The 20,616-nt window shown below is 46.2% G+C and overlaps 1 protein-coding gene across 1 annotated transcript; it reads right to left on the bottom strand.

Annotated features, from left to right (window-relative positions):
* Positions 1-8,368: 8,368 nt before the first annotated feature.
* LOC119379179 (uncharacterized) lies at positions 8,369-9,731 on the bottom strand. The gene has a single exon (XM_037648394.2). The coding sequence runs from the start codon at positions 9,695-9,697 to the stop codon at positions 8,369-8,371; it is 1,329 nt and encodes a 442-aa protein (XP_037504322.1). The 5' UTR covers positions 9,698-9,731.
* Between the last annotated feature and the right edge of the window lie 10,885 nt (positions 9,732-20,616).

Raw genomic sequence — 20,616 nt, 5'->3', positions numbered from 1 at the left:
AATACGCTTACGGATAAGGTATAACTGCACAACGGTATTTGCACCATCGTGCGGAGGCTTCTTATTGACGTTCTTGTATTCAGATGGCAACCAGCTAGCTGGTCGGCAGCTAGAGAAGCGGCACTCATTAATTACAAAAGTGTCAAACAAGAACCATTGACAGCGCAGCGTATAACAAACTCTCATGTTGAGCCGGGTTGTTTCGGAATGAAACTAATATATCTGAGCAAGTAAGACAGAAATCTGGGGACACAAAGAGATATTTTCTCAAAATTAAACAAAGTTGGTCGCAGTTAAGAAAAAATCCGATTAAAGATTTTTGTTCATAAGCATTTCCTGCTTCAGTATATCGATATATAAGAGCAAATTTGCAATAGTATCGAAGTATCTTAAGATACAATTGGGAAGTATCGTATCGGATACAATTATTCCGGAAGTATCTTGTATCTGTATCTCAAATACTTCTTGCCTGAGTATTTGTATCGTATCGCGATACAATTTCAAAGTATCTTTGCCCAGCCCTGGTAGTATGTAGTTTTCAATATCGCTGAACATACCGGACTGAAAAGGTGAAGTATCCTGTTGCATGAGAGCAATTTCCAGCAAAGTTTGTGTAGTTCACTGCAGAAAGGAGTGTTCTTCGATGGGGGCGAATTCATTCCGCGGCCAACTATGCAGCCACGTACAACGACGCTCTTTGACGTTAATGTTTCCCACACGGAATGCAAAAATATACGAAATTCCCTGAGTAGCTCACCAGCAACGTTCGGCTACTGGTGAGTTATTCTCTGGCATCTGCATGACGCGTTTAAAAAAGTGACGAAGTACTTCTAGGGACCGTGGTACTGCTAAATGTCCGGCCGCGCTCTGCATTCAACGCACCTGCACCCAAAGCGCTTGGAAGGGATATGGCCGCGAGAGGTCACGTACGTGATGCGAGTAAGCCAATCGCGTCGGCGGCGGCGCGCGGAAAACAGATGCGATACTCTGAAATTTTTCTAGTGACTCTAGTATGAACCGCGTCTCTCATGGTGTCAATTTCGCCACGTATGGCGCTCCGTGCTCTTGACCCAAGGCAGCCTGCGTTCGGCCCAATTCTCAAACTCTGCTGATCATCCCAACGCGAGATCCGGCTGCCTAACGCAGCTTGGTGGCCCAGCGTCTTCGGTCCCCAATTCTCAAGCTCTCTAATATCCCTACATGCTTGTTCCTAACGTCCAGTTTGTGTTCACTCGCACGCTGCTCTTTTGCATAACGCCACGTTTTCAAACCGGCCGCATGATAGCCTCGGACGGCATAATATTAAGCATATTTAATTAATCTTTGTACAAGTAAAGTCACAACGTCATGACTGTCACAATTGAAGAAGGATGTTGATTTCGTGGCAGATTTCGGCTGATTTTCGGGGGATGCGCGCAGTCATATATACACCACATTTTTCTCAAATAAAAAGTACATTAAGCGTATATATAAAACGTCAGCTCTCGTACCGTTTTTATGTGTCTCTTGTAGTTGTTGTTTGTTCATGCTGCGCAGTTTCTTTGCGAAGGGGGGTGTACTTTTGACCAAGGAGGCGAGCCTATAGCCTTTGAAAACCTCGTGTTTTTCGATTTTTCGAAGTTTCACCCAATTTGTATGAAATTGATTTTGTGTCTATTTTCGGCCCTAATCGGTAAGCCTAGAGCGTTCGTAAATCTTGTAGTTTGCGATTTTTCAAGTCTTCATCGAATTTGGATGAAATCGATTTTCCCTCCGTTTTAGGACGCAAAGGTTAGTCTGGGGAAATCTTGTTTTTTTTTTTACTTTTCAGTGTTTCGTCGAATTTTGATCAGTTCGACTTTGGGACCATTTTCGGCTTTTGGAAGTCTTCTATTTTTCGATTTTTCAAGTTTTGTCGTAATGAGATGAAATCGATCTGGGACCGCTTTCGGCCTAAATAGTACAGCCTTAGCAAATCTTGTACTTATCTATATTTCAAAAGTTCACCAGATTTTGATGAAATGGGGCTTGTGCTTATTCAGTTTCTTTACTTTCCAATATTTTGTTCAATTTTCCTTAAATTGATTTGAGGGGCATCTTCCACCCAAGAGTTGAGGCTTTTGGTTTGCCTTTTTGGTAAAAAATGCTTCTGTGATTTGTTTTATCGTAATGCGTTGATATTTCGAAAAGTCGAAAAATAAAAGACTTATAAAGGATATAGCATTCAGTCTTCGTCATTAATTACACCAAAATATTTTCGAAGTGGCATCTGCAGAGAGGCTTGGACATGCAACCCTAACATTAATTTTAAGATTGTGCGCAGCAATAATGTACAGACCAACGCTACAAAAAAAAAAAAAAAAGGTAAGGCTAAAACCCTTGGAATTCTTAATGGATGCGGTTGCGGCAAGAGGGTTCCTGGAATAAGGGACCCTCCCACCTAGAGCGACCCTGACCTTTATTTCATTCATTCGAGTCTTAAGTTTTGTCGCATATTCATGGAACCGGTATCTTGCGCGTTGTTTACTGGTACCCTCACCGCAGCCGTGGCGAAACGCTCGGGTGTCCGTTTCCAATACGGGAAGTACCGGGTTCGATCCCCAGTGCCGGCCGGCCACCCACCGATTTCCAATGGGTACAAGCGGGCTTCGGGGTGGTGCCGCAGTGGTGCGAAGTTTAAGACGCTTGGAGGACTCCCAACTTGCTGTATGGGACCAGTGAACCGGGGGTCCTCCTTTTTATCTCCGAAATCCAACTTACAATAAAAAGAAGAAAACCTCGACCATGCTTTATAGGCCTCCCCGGCCTCTCTATCGCGTCTAAGAGTCGGTCTGTACATTATTGCAACCATTGGTTGTGGGCGTGTCAGTACGAGCCTCGATACACCTGTGATAACATCATTGCATACTGAGTGGCAGTGCGATTCGAACCACCAGTCTTCTCGGCAAGAACTGTGTTTTAGCCATGGCAACCGCATCTCTGTATGGCTTTCGTTTTTCTCAGTGAGGCCGCCAGCAGGATTCGAACCAGCGCCCTTACGGTTGCGAGCCGAACGCTTTACCATCTCGGCTACAACCGCTTTTTTTTTCTTTACTGCCACCTTTGCACATAACAGAAATTTACAAGCACTTCGTAACCAGTCTAAAAACACCAGCCTGGCCGCGACTCGTTTTATTTAAAAGCGCTTCATTGCAGCCAACTCATCAATAACGACACCCATTCGGGTTGTTCGTCCCTAGAATTGTACACATCTCTCATGTGTACAATGCTTTCTGTGAAATATTCATGCGCAGATCGGGCATCTTTATCTATATGGCGCACAGCCATTCTTGTTCGCCACACGCTGTGAAGCACAAGCAACATAAACATGTCATAAGGCACACCATCTTGATTTTCCGTAGCCAAAAATATAACGCCGTATGGCGTGATTGGCAAGTCCTTTTTCAAGGTGCGCTGCAAAATGTCCCACAGAAACACAGCATCCCAACAGTCAAGAAAAATGTGGTTGATAGTCTCGGGTTTTCTGCAGATAAGGCAATCTATCGACCACGGGACGAAGAAACCCTTCTCTTGTAGCCACGGTTTTACAGGTAATGTTTCGCTGTGCAGCTGGAAGAAGAATGTCTTTGCGCTTGCACGTACGGTCATCATTTTTACCCTCTTAAATACATCCCGCTCATGGCCAACACGATATATCGCTCTGTAGATGGGCTGAGGTAACATAACGTCACGTAAATCTCTGTAGAGACGCTTTCTCGTTACATCAGATAAGTAGTTCGTTGAAAACCGCACCTTCAATATTCCGTATGCCCTCACTACTTCTCTTAAATATCCACACAGGTTACATTTTACAGACACATTTGATACCACATAATCAGGAATCCTATTACACAGTACAATTTGCGTAAACGTTCGCAGAAAAGGGTTACATTGGTCACGTAAAAAAATAAATCTTGACACTATTTGCTTCAGAAACAGGTGAGCCAATCCTAGACCACCATTTTTGGAAGAATGAAATAAGTTTGTCCGGCTAGTACGCTCCCATACCGACCCCCAAACAAAAACTACTAAAACTCTATGCAATTTTTGCACATTTGCTCTTGTCATGAAGAGGAACTGCAGGACATACCATACTTTACAAATAATGAACCAATTACATGCAGTCGCTCTAGAAAACATAGAAAGTTCCCTGCCATACCAGCTCTGAGTCTTTTCACGTGTACGTTCACATATCTCCTTCCAATAATCATTTGTGTCTCTGTAATGGTGCAGAGGGACACCAAGGTACTTAGTTGGTACAAGTGACCATCTCATATTTGCATAGTTTTGCGGGGTGGTCTCCCAAGATCCGTGCCACAAGCCTAGGCATTTATCCCAGTTTACTGCACTACCTGTGAACTTGCAAAACGAGACCACATCACGTATCACTTCACTGACACTTTCTTTATCCCGAAAAAACACAGCAATATGTCATCTGCATATGTTAACAATTTGACTTCACTTTCCATTAGTTGATACCCCCTTATTCTATCGTTCCCAATAATCTTCATACAGAAAGGTTCCATGTATGTTGCGAATAATGAAGCTGAGATGGGATCACCCTGCCGCACGCCATTTCTCACTTGAAAGCTTTCAGTAACATGCCCATTAACCACAATACGCGTAAAGCACTTTCTATAAGCCATTTTTACCCCTTCCAATATTACAGACCCTACATCATAGGCGGATAGTTTTCATTTTACCGGAGGGGGCGGGGGCCCGACTTGCTATTCCACATTTCTCTCACTCTCCCTATATATAATATATATATATATATATATATATATATATATATATATATATATATATATATATATATATAGAGAGAGAGAGAGAGAGAGAGAGAGAGAGAGAGAGAGGAGGGAGTCCAACTTCCAAATTAAAAAATTTAATGTAACTTTAATCTCTTAGGCGCCCGCAATATCCTAATGAAGATCTGTAAGTGGAAGACCCTAGATTTATTTTTCAATTTCCACAAAGACATCGATTAACCTCGTAACTCTTGGCTCGAAGCGAAAAAGGTCGCGTAGGCGACCTTTTTCGTTGACTCGTTGACTGCGTCGCGTCAAATCGATTAACGCATGCGTGGGGTTAGGCTTTACTGTGTTAAAACATGCGCCACACAGGAGACAGTAGGCTAACGCTATCACGGGAAGCTTTAATTATATGCCAGTAAGTTCAATTCAAGATGGCCGAAAGTAATTCTGAGATGGTAGCAAATACCATTTGCTACCACTACACCTTGTGCGAAGCTGCTTTTATGAATCTGGACGAGTAATGGAGTTGCTCATTGCTGGCCGAACTTTTAGTAAAACCCTTTACTGATAAATCAAAACTGCGTACAATCTTTTCTCGGCACTTTTATAAGCAGGCATGTTGAAGGGTACCAATAAGTAGGCAACCAAGAAATTACCCGTTTTTTTTATTGGCGAGTAAGTTTATGCGAAAGCTTTCACTGACGGACTGTGTCGGGATTGCTTTGTATTCTCAGTATCATTTTCGTGTTCTCAAAACCATTCACTACGGGGTTCAAGACAATGAGAGCGCAGCTCTTAGGCGTCTGTTCCTGCGTTGAGCGGCATCGCTGTTGGCGTCGGCGGCGTAACCGATAGCGCGAACGAAGACGAAAGAGAGCGAACGCGGAGTCTGTCGATATCACGAGATATGACGGAGTCTGTCGATATCACTTCGCTTGTCGTAACGGGGCTGCGGACGTTTCACTTGGTTCGCAACAGCTGCAATGCACAGAGTATATAGCGTGCGTAGCACTCCAGCGCTGGCAGTTTCTGTGGCAATATGTAACGAATGTTACATTACTACAACTGCGGATAGTCAAAACTTCAAACACAGCTGGCGTTGCCCGAACACGAGGCTGCGCTCAGCGAATTAGGCAGTATCGTAATCGCCGGTGAATGTTTTAATTTGTCATAGCTTAAGTCGTCGCTTCAGTTGTTCATCAGCACAACATATTCTGCACGTAAAAATCCGTTTGAGGGGCACTTTTCCATTGAATGTTTGACTTGTCACTGGCCCATGTGCCGAACTTTAAGTGGCTGAAATGAAAAAGAAGCGGGCATAAACAGCCTCCTGTGAAATAGCTGCCAGACAGGACGAACCGGGAACCTAAGCCAAGCTCTTAAAAAATACCCTGGGCCGGCGCAAGGGCTCTGCCCCCCCCCCCTTGAGGCAGTCCGGTGGGGGCCCAAGCCCCCCAGCCCCCCCCCCCCCCCCCGTACTCTCCGCCTATGCCCTACATTAATATATTCTAGTAACGAAAATAAAATGTCATGGTTTACACGATCGAAGGCTTTTTCCATATCTAATTGCATCATTGCCACTCTGCTCTCGAACACACCCCCCCCCCCCATCACAACTCTCCAACACACTCCTTGCTACATGAACATTGGTGTTTATTGTGCGTCCTTTTATTCCACAAGTTTGATGTGGTCCAACTAATGATTTTATCACCATCTGCATCCTACTGGCGAGAACCTTCATGAACACTTTATAATCTACATTGGCTAAGCTAATCGGTCGATAAGACTTCACGGACAATAATTTTATAGGGTCTTCGGTCTTAGTATTACGTGCGTCTTTCGAAATGAAGACTGAAGCTCCTTTAATCTTAAAGCCTCTGTGTAAACACGATGTAAGGCTACAGATATTACGCTTCTAAATGTCTTATACATTGCTGCTCCCAGTCCATCGGGTCCAGGTGCTTTGCCAACAGACAACTCGTAGATAGCTTTTTCTATCTCGGAAATATTTATCGGCATTTCCAATTGTTCTCTTTCGCTATCGGAAAGCTTTGGTATCAAACGCAGAAACTCAGTCTCAAACCCTTTATCAGCTTTCACTTCTTGACCAAGCAAGCCATGAAAGTATTCAACGAATGCCCGCTCAATAGCTTCACCTTCTCGTGCAATTCTCCTACTAGTTGTTATCGCTTTAATTTCATTGCGCTTGGCGTACCTCTTTTCGTCTCCTAGAGCACGTTTTGTAGGCGTTTCGCCAAGAAATAGTTTTTCTGCACGCGCTCTTATCATTGCCCCTCTGTATTTTTCAATGTCTATCGCCTCCAATTGATTCTTTAGCTGCCTTATTTCTTTTGTGTACTTTCCAGGTATTTTACTTTCTAGACTCAGTGCAAAGTCTAACTGACATTGCAATTCTTTTTCCTTTTCACTTCTATACAGCACACTCGATCTTTCAATGGCCCTCATCTTTGTTATTTCCTCAAATCGCTCCCAGGCCTCGAGTGCATTTACTTGGGGCTCAGCTAACATTTTGTTAATGCTGTCCTGTACACCTTCTACAAACAATTCGTCTTTTAAAATTTTATCATTTAATTTCCATACGTCCCAGTTAAAGCTCGTCCTCTTTTGTTTATGCCCTATAGTGAACATCACTAAGCTATGGTCACTGAAGGATACACTTTTTACTTCATAATTCGAACATATTCGGATTAAGTCTCTTGACACATAGGCTCTGTCAAGCCTTGCACTGCTTTCGTGCTGAAAGTGTGTATAGTCCTCCCCTGCAGATAGTACGACACCTACATCATCAAGATTACAATCTTGTGCAATTGTGCTGAGCAGCATTGCACTTTGATCTTTTACAGTTGTCTTTTTGACTCTGTCTTGAGGGTTACAAACAAAATTAAAATCTCCAAGCATAATGACAGTCCTGTCGCATCTAACAAAAGATTTCAGACTCTCGAAAAAAAACTCTACGTTCACCCTCTTTGTTGGGCGCGTACACAAAGGCAACACGCCAGTTTTTCTTATTATATGTAAAATCACATACTATAAATCTCCCAGTACTAGAAACAATTACAGTCTCTTCTACTATACCAAGAGAATTTCTAAGTAGTAGTGCATAGTGCACAACCAGCAGACATTCCAACAGCATGAGACACACACACACATTGTACCGCGCTCTAAATGGAGATACCAAGCGGTCGGTCTGATCTTGACTTTCTACTTTCGTTTTCTGAATGGCAACAACATCGAGATCATGCTCAAGCATCAATCGACTTAATTGATACTGCCGTCGTCTAGCAGCAAGGCCCCTAACGTTGAGAGTAGCAACTCTTAATTGTGTCTCGACGTTAATAGCCATTAGGTCATAACTGGCCATCCCGGGCGCATGATCCTCACCTCTGGTACTCTTTCATCACCATCAGGTCCACGGTTCCATGTAGCCTCACAGGCCCCCGCTCTTTTGGTCGTCATAGTAAAGCGCCGCGTATCATTCCCGCAGCACTTAAGGCACACGTCCTTAATGTGCTCCATTTGTTGAGGTACGATGCCGGGTCAATAACTTGTATCTATTGGTCCAAACCCCCGCCTTACGGGGGCTGTTGATTTGAAGGCGACCCCGTCCCCGTTGAAGGCACCTGCTGCTGTTGTAACTGCTGCTGCTGATGACTTGTCTGTCGCTGCTGAAGAGTCTGCTGCTTCGGCAGTGGTTGCTGTTGCTGTGTCTGTACTTGATGAACTGTCTGCTGTTGCTGAGCCTGTTCTTGCTGCTGTTGGAGTTGGGTCGGCGGCTGGGTCTTGGCTATACGACGTTCACTTAGGACGTTAGGTGCCGGTCCTCGGCGCACATTAATCGCCTTAGCCGGCGGTTCCTCGGAAGCTTTCATTACATTCACCTTCTTCCCTTCCGCCTCCTCCCTTGTCCTCTTGTTGGTGCTAGACGTGTCCATGTTTTCTGGCATTTCTTCCTTCGTTTCAGGCGTCGTTGCACCTTGAGTACTCCTCGTAGGTTGGGCTTCATTCGCAGGCCCTCTGTCTTTGCTACCAGTTGAAGCAGCACTCAGGGGGCGTGAAGAAAGGGGCGTTAACCTGGGTGTTGATTCTTCCCGACGTCCTCCAGTGAGCTCTTCTGCCTCGACCTCGTCCATGTGGTGCTCAGATAGTTCTTCGCTCCGCACGGGCCCGGCTACACTTGCGTATGTCCTCGAACACCCGCTCTCGTCATGCCCAAAACGCCGACACACTGCGCAACGCGGGGCCCGGCACTCCCTCGTAATATGTCCTGTGCCTCGGCAACGCAGGCATAGCGGTGCTCTTCCCGCTACGACAACGAGCGTGAGGTCTCCTGCAGTCCGTAACTGATGTGGGAGGTCGTCTACCGTGAGGCCCGGTTTGAGTTTGAGGCTCACCGCACGCGTCGATGAACCTTTGTCCGTACAGCCATACACGCGCCAGCGTTCTCGCACTATTTCATTAACCTTGCCATAAGGTGCCAACGCTGCTCGCACGTCGTCATCAGGAACGTTATACAGTAGCCAATGAATCTTCAGTCTCGTATCCTGGTGGCTTGGGTCTATAGCGATACAGCGCTGGTTCTTCACCGCCATGTCACCAGCAGCAAGCATTTTCTTCTTGCCCTCAGCGCTCTCGAATGTGATGGCCCAAACATGATTCATTTGGTACGCCCCCAAGGCAGCCACCTCGGGGAGCAAAGCCAAACGAATAAGTGCGTCCCTGAAATCTTCGACGCGGTACGGCCGCGCCCTGATATCGGCGTGCAAAAAAACAGTATGCAGCGTTGCATCGCCTGATGGCAGCCGGGGCAAAATAATCTGATATTCCTGTGACGATTCGTCCATGTTCCTGGTACCACGGCCCTGCTGGGCCGCTGATGCCGCTCCGATATTGTCGGAGCTCATTCCGCCCACGTCCGTACACTACGGTGACCGGAAGTGGAATCTCGGCTACAACCGCGGCACAAGAAGTATTGTTTGTAAGTTGCTCTTCACACTATTGTAGCACATACGTGAAAATTAAACGCTGTGCTTGCGTGTTAATTCCTTCGTAAATTCACAGCTTTACAAACAAAATCTGGTGTCATTTGTGACCAGTAAGGTAAGGCTATAGCCTCTGGAAAGCTTGAATTTCTGCATTTTTGAAAGTTGCGTCGCATTCTGACGGAATAGATTTTGTGTGGACGTTTGACCGAAAGCGTAAAACAAATGCCTTTGGCAGTCTTGAGTTTCAGGGTTTTTTTTTAAGTTTCGTAGCATTTTGAAGATATCAACTTGAAGGTAGAAGAATCTCGGAGTTGTCTAGTCGGTTCTTAGCAAAGAAATTCTGCAACGCGGGCAAAGAATGACTAGATAGGACACATGCACACAGGACGAGCGCTCTCTTTCTGTTGTACATTTCATCACAAGATGCGCGATATACTTGTTGCAGGAGCCGCGCCTTCACTGGCTGGCTTGATAGCACCACATTATGCGCATTAGCGATGTGCGTGTCCCATCCTGTGCCATTGAAATACGGCCGCCTTCGCGCAGCCCAGGGAGAGGATCATCGTCTGGCTTCCAACAAAACCACACGCCGCCTGGAGTTGTTGCTCGCCTGCTTCTCGCTTCCTGCTTGTCCTGCCTTGCGCATGTTCAGTCGTCGGGTTGACGGGTTAGCGTTCAATAAATTGTTGTCCGTTGTTCTGTGAAGCCTACTTCTTCCTTGGTTTAACTACGGACGGGATGCAGCAATACCAGTAGGGGGCGCAAAGTTCGACGAGCCCAAAGGACAACATGCTTCACAGCCGATAAAAAAAAACGCCAGGCCTGCGCTGAAACCGCAGCACAGTCACAGCGAAAGCTGGAAGAGCGGCGTTTCGAGAGTCCGTTGTAAGCCTTCTTGGGGCTACTTATACAAGTACACTAGCAAGGTACCCACTACGCCATAAATCACAATTTTTGCGACGTTGGGAAGCACTTACAAAGCCAATATTCGTCATTCTGCGGAGAAGCGAGGCACCAGCTACACGTCAGTAAGGCATTATGTGCACTTAGTTGACGCGACGGATGATGACGATGAAGAATTATGGCTCAGCCCTTTGCAATGGGTTGGAAGCTTTAAACGGCCCACCAGTTATGTAATTTGCATTGGTTGACGCCCGGTCGCTATTTCCCTCTCCCGCCATGCTGTATAACATACGTTGACGTGGGAGAGAGAGAGAGAGAGAGGGGGGGGGGCGAAGAACTTTACTGAGACCACGAGGAAATGGATAATGCGCTTATGGGCTTCCTTGGAAACCAATACAAGTGCACTTGCGAGGAACCTACTACGCTATAAATCATTGTAATTTTTTAGAAGTAGGGAAGCAGGCACTAGGCCTTTTTTCGTCATTCTACGGAGAACCGTGGTACCTGCTAAACGCATGTAAGACATTATGCGCACTTTGTTGATGCTGTACCTGATGACGATGAAGAATTATGGCGGATCCCTTTGTAATGGGTTGGAAGCATTCAACAACCTACTCGTTGCACAATTCGTATTGTGTAATGCCTGGTTACAGAATTCGCGTTGTGCGACGCTTGGTGCTTATTTTACTCTTGTACCATGCTACATTGCATATGTTAATGTGGTTCCTTCCCGACATGAAGCCTGTATAGGACCTTTTTTTCAAGGCAGTTTCATGCCCCAGCATGGCTCAGAGGTTGAATACTGGGCTCCCACGCAGGGGGCCCAGGTTCGAACCTCGTTCCGGGATTTTTTTTTCTTATTTTGATTTTTTTTTCTTACTTTGATCCATAATGGTTACGGACACCGGCGGCGGCGGACAACTACGGCGCCAAAAACGGCCGCTGAAATGATCTCATAACAGCTTTCGCTGTAAAAAAAAAAAAATATGGAGCGATGACGTGGTTCTCACAATGGCCCGCCTCTGGTCCCTATAGTTAACCGGCAGTAAAGATGAGAAGCAAACAGTCCTTGGAATGCAACATTAGGGGCCTTCGGACGCCATTATCGTTCAAAACCTGCGTTGGCCATAACCGAGTAAACGTATCGGGCAGACTGCGCCTCCTCCTTAGTGATCAAGAGGGAGGGGGGGACGCCCCCCCTGCCCCCCTCGTGCGCACGCCTATATGCTGACGAGTGAGATGAAAGACGATATGGCGATGCCACCAGAAAACAGCTTTCCTGGACGGCCGCTACCTACAATAAAACTCAACGCTCACACATCGCTTAGACAACTCCCAAAGGAGTTTCTGCGTTGAATTTTTTTCTCTTAACATCAAAGAGGCTATCGGCTACACTTGGTCGCTTTCTGACCTACTCTCTTGTCTTCCTATCTCCTAATGTTACGCTTATATAATTTTTAACAGCGAAGTTGTTTAAGCTCGCCGTAATACTGTCTGTCTGAAACAGAAATTATCATGATCATGAACCGGCACGCGCTCTCTACATCCTCTTCTTCATATTCGTCCTCTTCTGCTTCACTTCCAGAACACGTGCGGCGATTTCTCCGGCGTGGCCTGTAATAACCCTGATGGGTGAGAGAACGAGTACAGAGAGAGAGAGAGAAAGAAAGAAAGAGAGAAAATTTTGACGAAACAAAATTCTTCACGGGGTAGGATTCGAACCCGCGTACTTTCGATCCGGAGAAGAGTGTCCTAACCACTCGACTATCCACGCGCGCTGGCAAAGAATGGCATAACCTTGTATAGTATAGTGTAGCAAGGGGTGGGCAAGGGAAGTGAGCGTGAGGAGCGGAGATGTGATGGTGAGGAGGAAGGAAAGGAGGAGGGGAGAGAGTAAAGCGTAGCATCGAAAGAATGATAAAGAGAGAAATAGAAATGCAGGAAGAGAAAGAAAGAGAATCGAAGCGAGAGAGAGAGAAATAAATAGAGTGAGAGATAGAGGGAGAAAACGATAGAAAGAAGGAGGAAGCAAGCGAGAAATAGAGAGAGAGAGAGAGAGAGAGAGAGGAGAGAGAAAGAAAGGTATTGAAGGAAAGAAACATAGAAAGAGCAAGAAAGATAAAGAAATAGAGAGAGAGAAACAAATAGAAATCAACAGAGAAAAAAATACACCGAGAACACTGAGAGAAGAGAGAAGAAGAAAGAAAAAAATTACACCATCTCCCGCTAAAGGGGATCATGAGGCGATGCGAAGCCGGAGCACTTGCACGATCGCCTTCCGTTGGCGTTCGTTGGGCATGCTACCGACCTCGCGTCGTGGAACGCGAAGAGGGACGCTACGCGCGTCGTATCTTCCATCTAGCCTGGCCGTTAATTCTCACAGGGCGAGCGGGGAACGCGGTCGACAGGCGGGCGAGAGGGGGGCAGCGTAGGAGAGGAGATAGAAGGGGAGGGGACGCGCATGCGCTCGAGCTCATCGCGGCGTTGCGCAGGAGAGAATTTCGGCATGTCAGCCCGCGTTCAGAGGAAGAGTGTAAAGGGGGATGGGAGAGGGGGAGGGGAGAGGGAAAGTGGAAAGAGGGAAAGTGGGGAGGTAAAGTGGAGAGGAGTGGAGAGGGAGGGACAAGGTGAGTGAAGAGGAGGTGTGTGGAGAGGGTGTGCACATGCGCAGTAAGGGTGGTCACGCCGCACACCACCACCACCGGATTGAGCTCGGCCTTAAGATACTTCGCATCTAATAGAGGAAGAAAGAAAGAGAGAACAGTTGCAAAACTTAGCAGAATACAAAAGCCAGGACTACATGGGTACCCATCAGCTCCGCTGTCTCTTTAGCATTGCGTCTCCAGTGCAAGCTACGCTAATTTTTCGTTATATCGCATGCTTGTGGTTCTTAACTGCTTTTCGAGTTCCCTTGTTATTTTTAATGTTTCTGCCTAAAGCAGTGGAATAATGTAGAAGGGTATGTGTAGTGAATCAAACGTTAAAGTGAATTAAAACAGAATCATGTGTGAATTAACAGTGAAGTTAATGTTAAATGGCCCCTAAAGCACTCCGAATTCAAAGACGCGAGAGTGGTTTATTTCTCGAATTCCCTACCCTTCCTACAGGCACTATTTCCTCCTCGCCACTCATTTCTTCATAAAACAAGTGGACAATGTCAGCATTAAGCGTTGAGCCTATCAGGAATTTGCGCTTTTTGGCTACACGCTGTTCTCTCCGCTTGCGCAGTCGAAAATGCACAAAACGAAGTGAGATCAGTTGATTGCGCACGTTAGTCATGCCAGACACGTCATAACGAGCATGCGACAGCATGGCAAAGCCGGGTTGGAGACAATTCACGACTGATATTTCCCGCATGGGAACCATTACCTCACGACGTCACGTGAACAGGCTGCTGGCGTCACGAATTGTGCCGAAAAGATGGGAAACGCCAAGAGAGACTAATGCGCTTGTTCTTTGTATTTGCAGAGGTTGTTTAGGGGCCCTTTAAAGGGAATTAAAGTGAATAAAATGTTTTTAATGAGGGTATCGTGAGTGCATGGGCTTGCGCCTGTGCTCTCCTAAGCGTCAGCTAAAGGAGCTGTAAGATTTTTCACAGCGCAGTTCTTAGGCGCCCGTCCCTGCGTTGAGCAGCGTCGCCGTTGCCGTCGGCGGCGCGAACGAGCACGTGCCACAGGAATTGGGCACGCAAACTGGGTACGAGCCAGATATAAGGAACAAGCAAGAGAGAAGACGTGCTTTGGTCGAAACAAACAAAGGCGCTCTTTCGCCGTCGCCGTGCAGAAGAAACACATCGCCGGTAAGCTAGCACTCGGCGGTTTTGCGGTGTGTTGTGGATGTGTTGTCGTTTCGTGGTTGCGATTGCTGTCACTTGTGGTGCACTGAATCATCTTCGCGCTGTGGTAAACGTGATCCGCTACTGGAATGAAGTGCTATGCTATCGAAATGCTACGCGCCGACTGGGACATCGCCTGAGAGGTGAGTGTAAACAAGGCTACCATCACTCCGCGTGATTTTATCTGTGTGCAGTTGATATGTAACGGTCACCGCGTGTTTAATGGCGAATTCCACTGGGAGATCCGGAGCGGCCACCGAAATCCTGGAGCGAGCGCTCGGATTGTACCAAGCCAAATCTGCCAGTGGAACACGTGAATGCTCCGCGTGAGGTTGCTCCGGAAGTTGTTTATGCATACGTCACGTAAATTGGCTCCGGGAACTATTTCTGCTTCCGCTCTGTGCGTTTCCATGGGTCGCCGCTGCAAAGCGCGCAGTTCGACCCCGCAGTGGCGTAAAGCAGGCGTGCCGTTTTCTTGTGGTGCGCTGACAAATATGGACGAGCTCATGGAGATCTCTTCTTCGATGTAGCCGATAATCTTCGGGCGTGCGCACAGTGGGTCAGGGAACATTTCTTCGAACATAATTTCGTATAGCACGTACGGTTCGTCGTAATCGATGCTGCTACTACTGTCAGAACTCGTGCTCTCGCTATCGCTCAGAGCAAGAAGCAAACCAGAAGCTCGCCCAGCAGAGTCAAACAACGCCATTTTAGGAATGTAAACAAGTGCACAGGGTGATCAGACCCCGCCTTAAACACGCTGAAGACAACCGAGTTGGCCGACTGTACCGGAAACGACATCACCGCGTTGCCGGAGTTCCGGCGAAATCCACCTCTGCAAGACGGAGCAACTCGGAACGCTCCGTCGCGGAGTGGGTTGCTCCGAATCTGCCAGTGGAAAACGCGAACTTGCTACGAATCGACCAGTGGAACGCAGATTCTCGAACGCGGAGCAAGAAAACTTGCTCCGGCTCGACCAGTGGAATTCGCCATAACATTCACGTTCTGCGCGAACAAAACACGCATGATTGATGAGCTTGCGCTATACAGCGTCGCGAGTGCTGCCCCGCGCGCCTGCTATAGAATTACAAGCATGATGGTTGGGCCATCGAAACATGGTAACCTCGGTGAAGGCTCAACATTAGCTGTAGCAAGTACAGCTGTTCAAAAATAGTTTTGTTTTCAGTGCTGCCTAAATAAGCGTTCTTTATCAGAAATTTCCGCGACTTTAAAAGAAAATTCACGTAAACTCCGCACAATATCTTCAATTGCAAGGTAAACAAATCATTTGGGAAGATTGGCTGTTAAAATAGTATATCTAGCTTAGCACCGCTAACACAGGCAGTCTTTGACGGCATCGGCGATTTCGCTCGTTTGTAGCGATGCTAGGAATCATTCATTTTTCTATCTCTCAAATGAAGAGCAAAGGAAAGAAGAGGATTCTTAAGGGCTCGTTTTCTTTGTTAGACACAATATTAATGAGAACTAACAGACAATAACGCCACGGAAAGTATAGGGGGTGTTATGTGTTGTATTTAGAATATAAATGTCAAGAAAGTAAAGTGGACGAAAAGATAACTTGCCGCCGGCAGCAAGTTACCTGCCGGCGGCAAGTTATCTTTTCGTCCACTTTACTTTCTTGACATTTATATTCTAAATACAACACATAACACCCCCTATACTTTCCGTGGCGTTATTGTCTGTTAGTTCAAATGAAGAGCAAGCTTTATTGATAAATAAGTGGGCCCACTAGCGTGTCGCTGTGAAATCGTGAAACGTTAAACTCGAGGACGGGTTTTTTGAACTTCATAACACATTCTGAACTGTTCCATTAAGAGAAGTTTTCGTCTAATTTTTACGCATGCGGCATTTCTAACAGACGCCATCTGACGTAACTGCAAGTGCACGAACAGTTCTGCCAGAAATAATGAATGCTTCTGTAATGACTTTTTCAAGAAATCGATGAATGAGAGCGTTGCGCCTCCTGAGAAACGTCTTCAACATCTTGCAGCTACGAACACGCTCTCAGCAGCTGTCGATGGTGCTGTTGTACTTCCTGACGTCGGCTGGACAGCATCCATTCGAATAAAACATTGCACTTTTCATTGTCTCTCCTATAATGCAGGGGAGCTATTCTATCGTCTGTATTCAGCAAAGTAGTTTAATTTATGTGTACGCACGATGCTGCAGAATTGACATGAGTCGCTGAATAAACTTGGTTGTTTCTTTAGAGGTTTTCGTTTTGCTGTCATTAAACAGACATTTTCGCTGAACGATATAACCAACTGTGTTCTGTACAGTGAAAAGCGAGCAAGCTTGGCATAGCGACGATAGCATATATGAGAACGTTTATATATACATACATTCATCAAGCGCCCAAATTCGCTCGAAACACGCGCGCAGAAAAACCAATCCAACACATTTTACATTTTCATGAACGTCATCACCGAATGGTTGCTTGCGAAACACTGAAGTCTAATATAAGGAATCTTGCTACTTTGACTAACATGGCAGAACGCAAAGCTTCCAGACGGTGCCTATACATATATAGCCCCGGTAATATTCGCTCTGCTACGTACTTCAATGGTGACGAGTTCGAATCTTGTGTGTTTGTTGTGAATTTAATGTAGTTTATTCCTGTGTATTAATTGTATATGGGGGGGGGGTCGTCAAATCCCTGTATCAACCTCCAAATTCTCGGTAATTCAACCAGAAACTCTAATAAATTGTTTTTTTATCGAGAAGGAGCAACTGTTAGTCCCATCAGGGGTAACAGTTCGTCCCTACGCAGCTACAATGCAAAAAGAGGAGTAAATCAGTTACTCCCTAAAAGGGGTAACTTTTACACCCCGACATTTCGTCCCTCAAAACAACTGAGGACTAATAGTTCGTCCCCTGACAGTTACTCCCTAAAGGACGAATCATTCATCCTTTAGGGAGTAATGGTTGTGGCAGTGCAGTTACACCCCAAAAGGACGAACCACAGACCCCTTTTCGTCCTTTGCGGCTTAGAGTGTGCTCTCACCGCAAGTTTGCGTTGAGAGCACGGAGATCACTTCGCTCGCTGCAGCGGCCGCTTTTGCGAAAGGAGCGCGCTGCTCACACAGAAATAAGTTACAACTGTGACAGTTAGTTCGCGCTCATCCTGTGTATGTTCGTTCCGTGCGTCCTTTCTGCTTGAGCAACGCGTTGCAAGTGTAGAGTTGCCGTTCTTCGCGTGACATTACAATTTGATGCTATAGCATTCATTCCTTCGCCCTTGGCGCGAAAGAATGCACAACAAACGCTCAACTACGTCTGTGAAAACACGTTTCACTTTCGTGTTATACAGATTCCTATGACAAGGAGATCAGCTATGCTTTTTTTTCTTTATTTATTTCTTTTTTTTTCACACCAGAGAAGTCTTCGGGACGTCGTCGTCGCCACTTTGTTTGCTGACGACGGATGCTGCTTTCGAGATCTCGTGTTCGGCGCGCGGTGAGACTACGCAAGAGCTACCATGGCGTGTTTTAGCATTGCCGAACATGCATGTACAGTTTACCACGGCGAATACCCAGAACCATACGCGTATCGCTTTTTATTGGAAATGTACGTCCTAATGGAAGCAGTGGAGATTCTTGTTTGTCATATCCTAGTTGCGCAACTGGCATGTGTAACTGGAAAACGAGGAAATAGAGGATTTTTAAACTGATGTACGCGGACGACACAGTTTTTCTTAGCGAGTAATGCGAGGGATTTGTGGTAACTGGAAAAATGCGTGTGGCAAAGAAGCGATACATCTGGGATTCAATTTTAACTCGGAGAAATGGGCAGTTCATGCACTGACGCGATATCAATTCAAGGGTAAACCATCCCTTTATTCAAGCAGTATAACTAACCAGTTGTGTATACATCAACAGAGGAAAGACCTTCTCAAACATCCACAATATAACGTGAATATAAAAGTATGGAGAAATGCAGCAATTATAAAACACACGTTACAATAGGGCCACAATAAATATGAGATGGTGCGTGGGATTTGTAAAGGAGTAATAGTACCAGCGCCAATGCTGGCGATTATAGTTCTCCGCTTGAAATCGAAGATTTTGGAGGGGTTGAAAGTTAGCCAGAAGTCACTGGGTCGATTGACATTGGAATTCCACTAAAAACCCATAAATGACACAATGTATGGTGGTACATGAGGTGGGCGGAGTTTGAAGTAAAAGAAACGCAGAACAAAATTAGTTTTGAAGGAAACTCAGGGACTGACGGACTTCACAACAGAAAGGTACACACTGTCGACTTAATACAAACACCTATATATGATCAGAAGTCAAAGTGCTCAAGTTTGTGTTTGATAGAGCCTAACGGCAAAGTGTCAATTCCGCCGAAATTGAGAGAAAATGGGAATTTCGTTGTTTTACTGCACCTTCTGCAGCTTAATGCAACATACAACCGCCCATTTCTATACACTATTCAATGTTACAGCATTCAATGTGTCTATAGTCCGCGATGCGCTTGTAACCACGCTGCAAAGACATAAAACGCCTCCATCTTGAGTGCCACGACGCAATACAGCTAGGCGAAAACTGAGAGGTTCATTTAATGCTGCTTGACCGTGAGCATTTCACTCTGAAAAATTAAAAAACAGCACGTGGACCGGAGTCCGGAGTCTACCCGGATCATTGTGACGGAATGTCAGGATACTATCCTATCAAGACCCGGAAAAGGTGCCCACCTCTCAGAGGCTCTGGGATTCAAAGCGGATGGAAGTAGTTGTGACCAACGTAGATAATGTCGTCAGCGATTGAAGGCGGCAGGTAACGTAGCCGGAGGCATAGGCGTGCGCAGGGTTCCCCATCAGTGGGGAGGCGAAGGTTCATCGCAGTGCCTCCACCCTACTAAGTCAATGTATGGGGTAGATTTTGCCCCCCCCCCCTTCTTAGGTGACTAGAAGGGTCAATGTACGGTGTAGATTTTGCGCCCCCCTATTAGGTGAATAGGGGGGGGGGTCGCCCCCCCCCCCTGCCTCCCCCTGTGCGCACGCCTATGGCCGGAGGCCATAAGTTTCACATTAAAAGAGCACACAGATACAGAGAGAATACACTTTTGTCCTTTCACTGCCCTTTCCACGGAGCGTCGTCTCATTATCTGTCCGGCGAGCGTCCCGCAGACGCGTTCGGGGTCTGCCACCAATCTGCACCTGAGCATGCTCCGTAGCCCTACGGTCCCGACTAACCGCGTCGATGAAACCACGCGCGGGACGCGCTCCTCGCTGGACACGCACGCTCGCACCGTTTCGGTAACGTGAAAGCCGAAGTTATAGACCTGCGCCGGCGCGAGACTCCGGAATTCCTGTCTTGTTTGGTGCAGGGAAGAGGCTGAGAGAACCGGTGTCATTGAAGACGTATAGGTAACAGTACCTTATAAAAACGTTGGTTTGTATGAAATGCAAAATTAAGACGAGAACTGGGACGCTAGACTAAAATGGATGAAGTGACGCGCCAGACATTGTTGAAAAAACTAAGAACGCACGGAAAACACGGACGACAAAAAGTCACACATATGCAAACGTAGGCGCTACTTCCAACACAATTTATTCTTGTGATCCACTGCTACTTATAGCACAATGTCCAGAACGTGTCTGGTGGCTTTTTAGCGATGCATTGATAGCACAATGTCCAGAACGTGACTGGTGGCTTTTTAGCGATACATTGCGAGAAGTGTGGCTGTGTACCCTTGTTTGACACAAGGATTGTTGACAAAAATTGAAATCAGCTGACAAGAGAGATAATCAAGGCAGAGGAGATTGAAAAGATGGGCAAAAAATGCGTAAGCATGCCGTCAATTGCACCAACAAAAAAAAGTTTAACTATCTGAGTATGACAACGCCAAATTAAAAGTGTCATCTGGGGGTTTGGGAGTTTGGCGCATCGATATGGGCTGATTGTGTGCTATAAGTAGCAGTGGACCACAAGAATAAATTAGTTTTTTCAAGATGGAATACCAACGTGCTCAAACTGCCGCATTGTCAGACATTAGCATATGCAAAGGAGATGATTGGAGGAGGGGGTGGGTCAACCCATTACACAACGCCGTAATTTTTATAGCTAGAAAAATT

Source organism: Rhipicephalus sanguineus, chromosome 1 (assembly GCF_013339695.2).
Source record: "Rhipicephalus sanguineus isolate Rsan-2018 chromosome 1, BIME_Rsan_1.4, whole genome shotgun sequence".
NCBI classification, from domain to species: domain Eukaryota; kingdom Metazoa; phylum Arthropoda; class Arachnida; order Ixodida; family Ixodidae; genus Rhipicephalus; species Rhipicephalus sanguineus.
The sequence above is the reverse complement of the archived record's forward strand: the minus strand, read 5'-3'. Positions and strand labels throughout refer to the sequence as shown.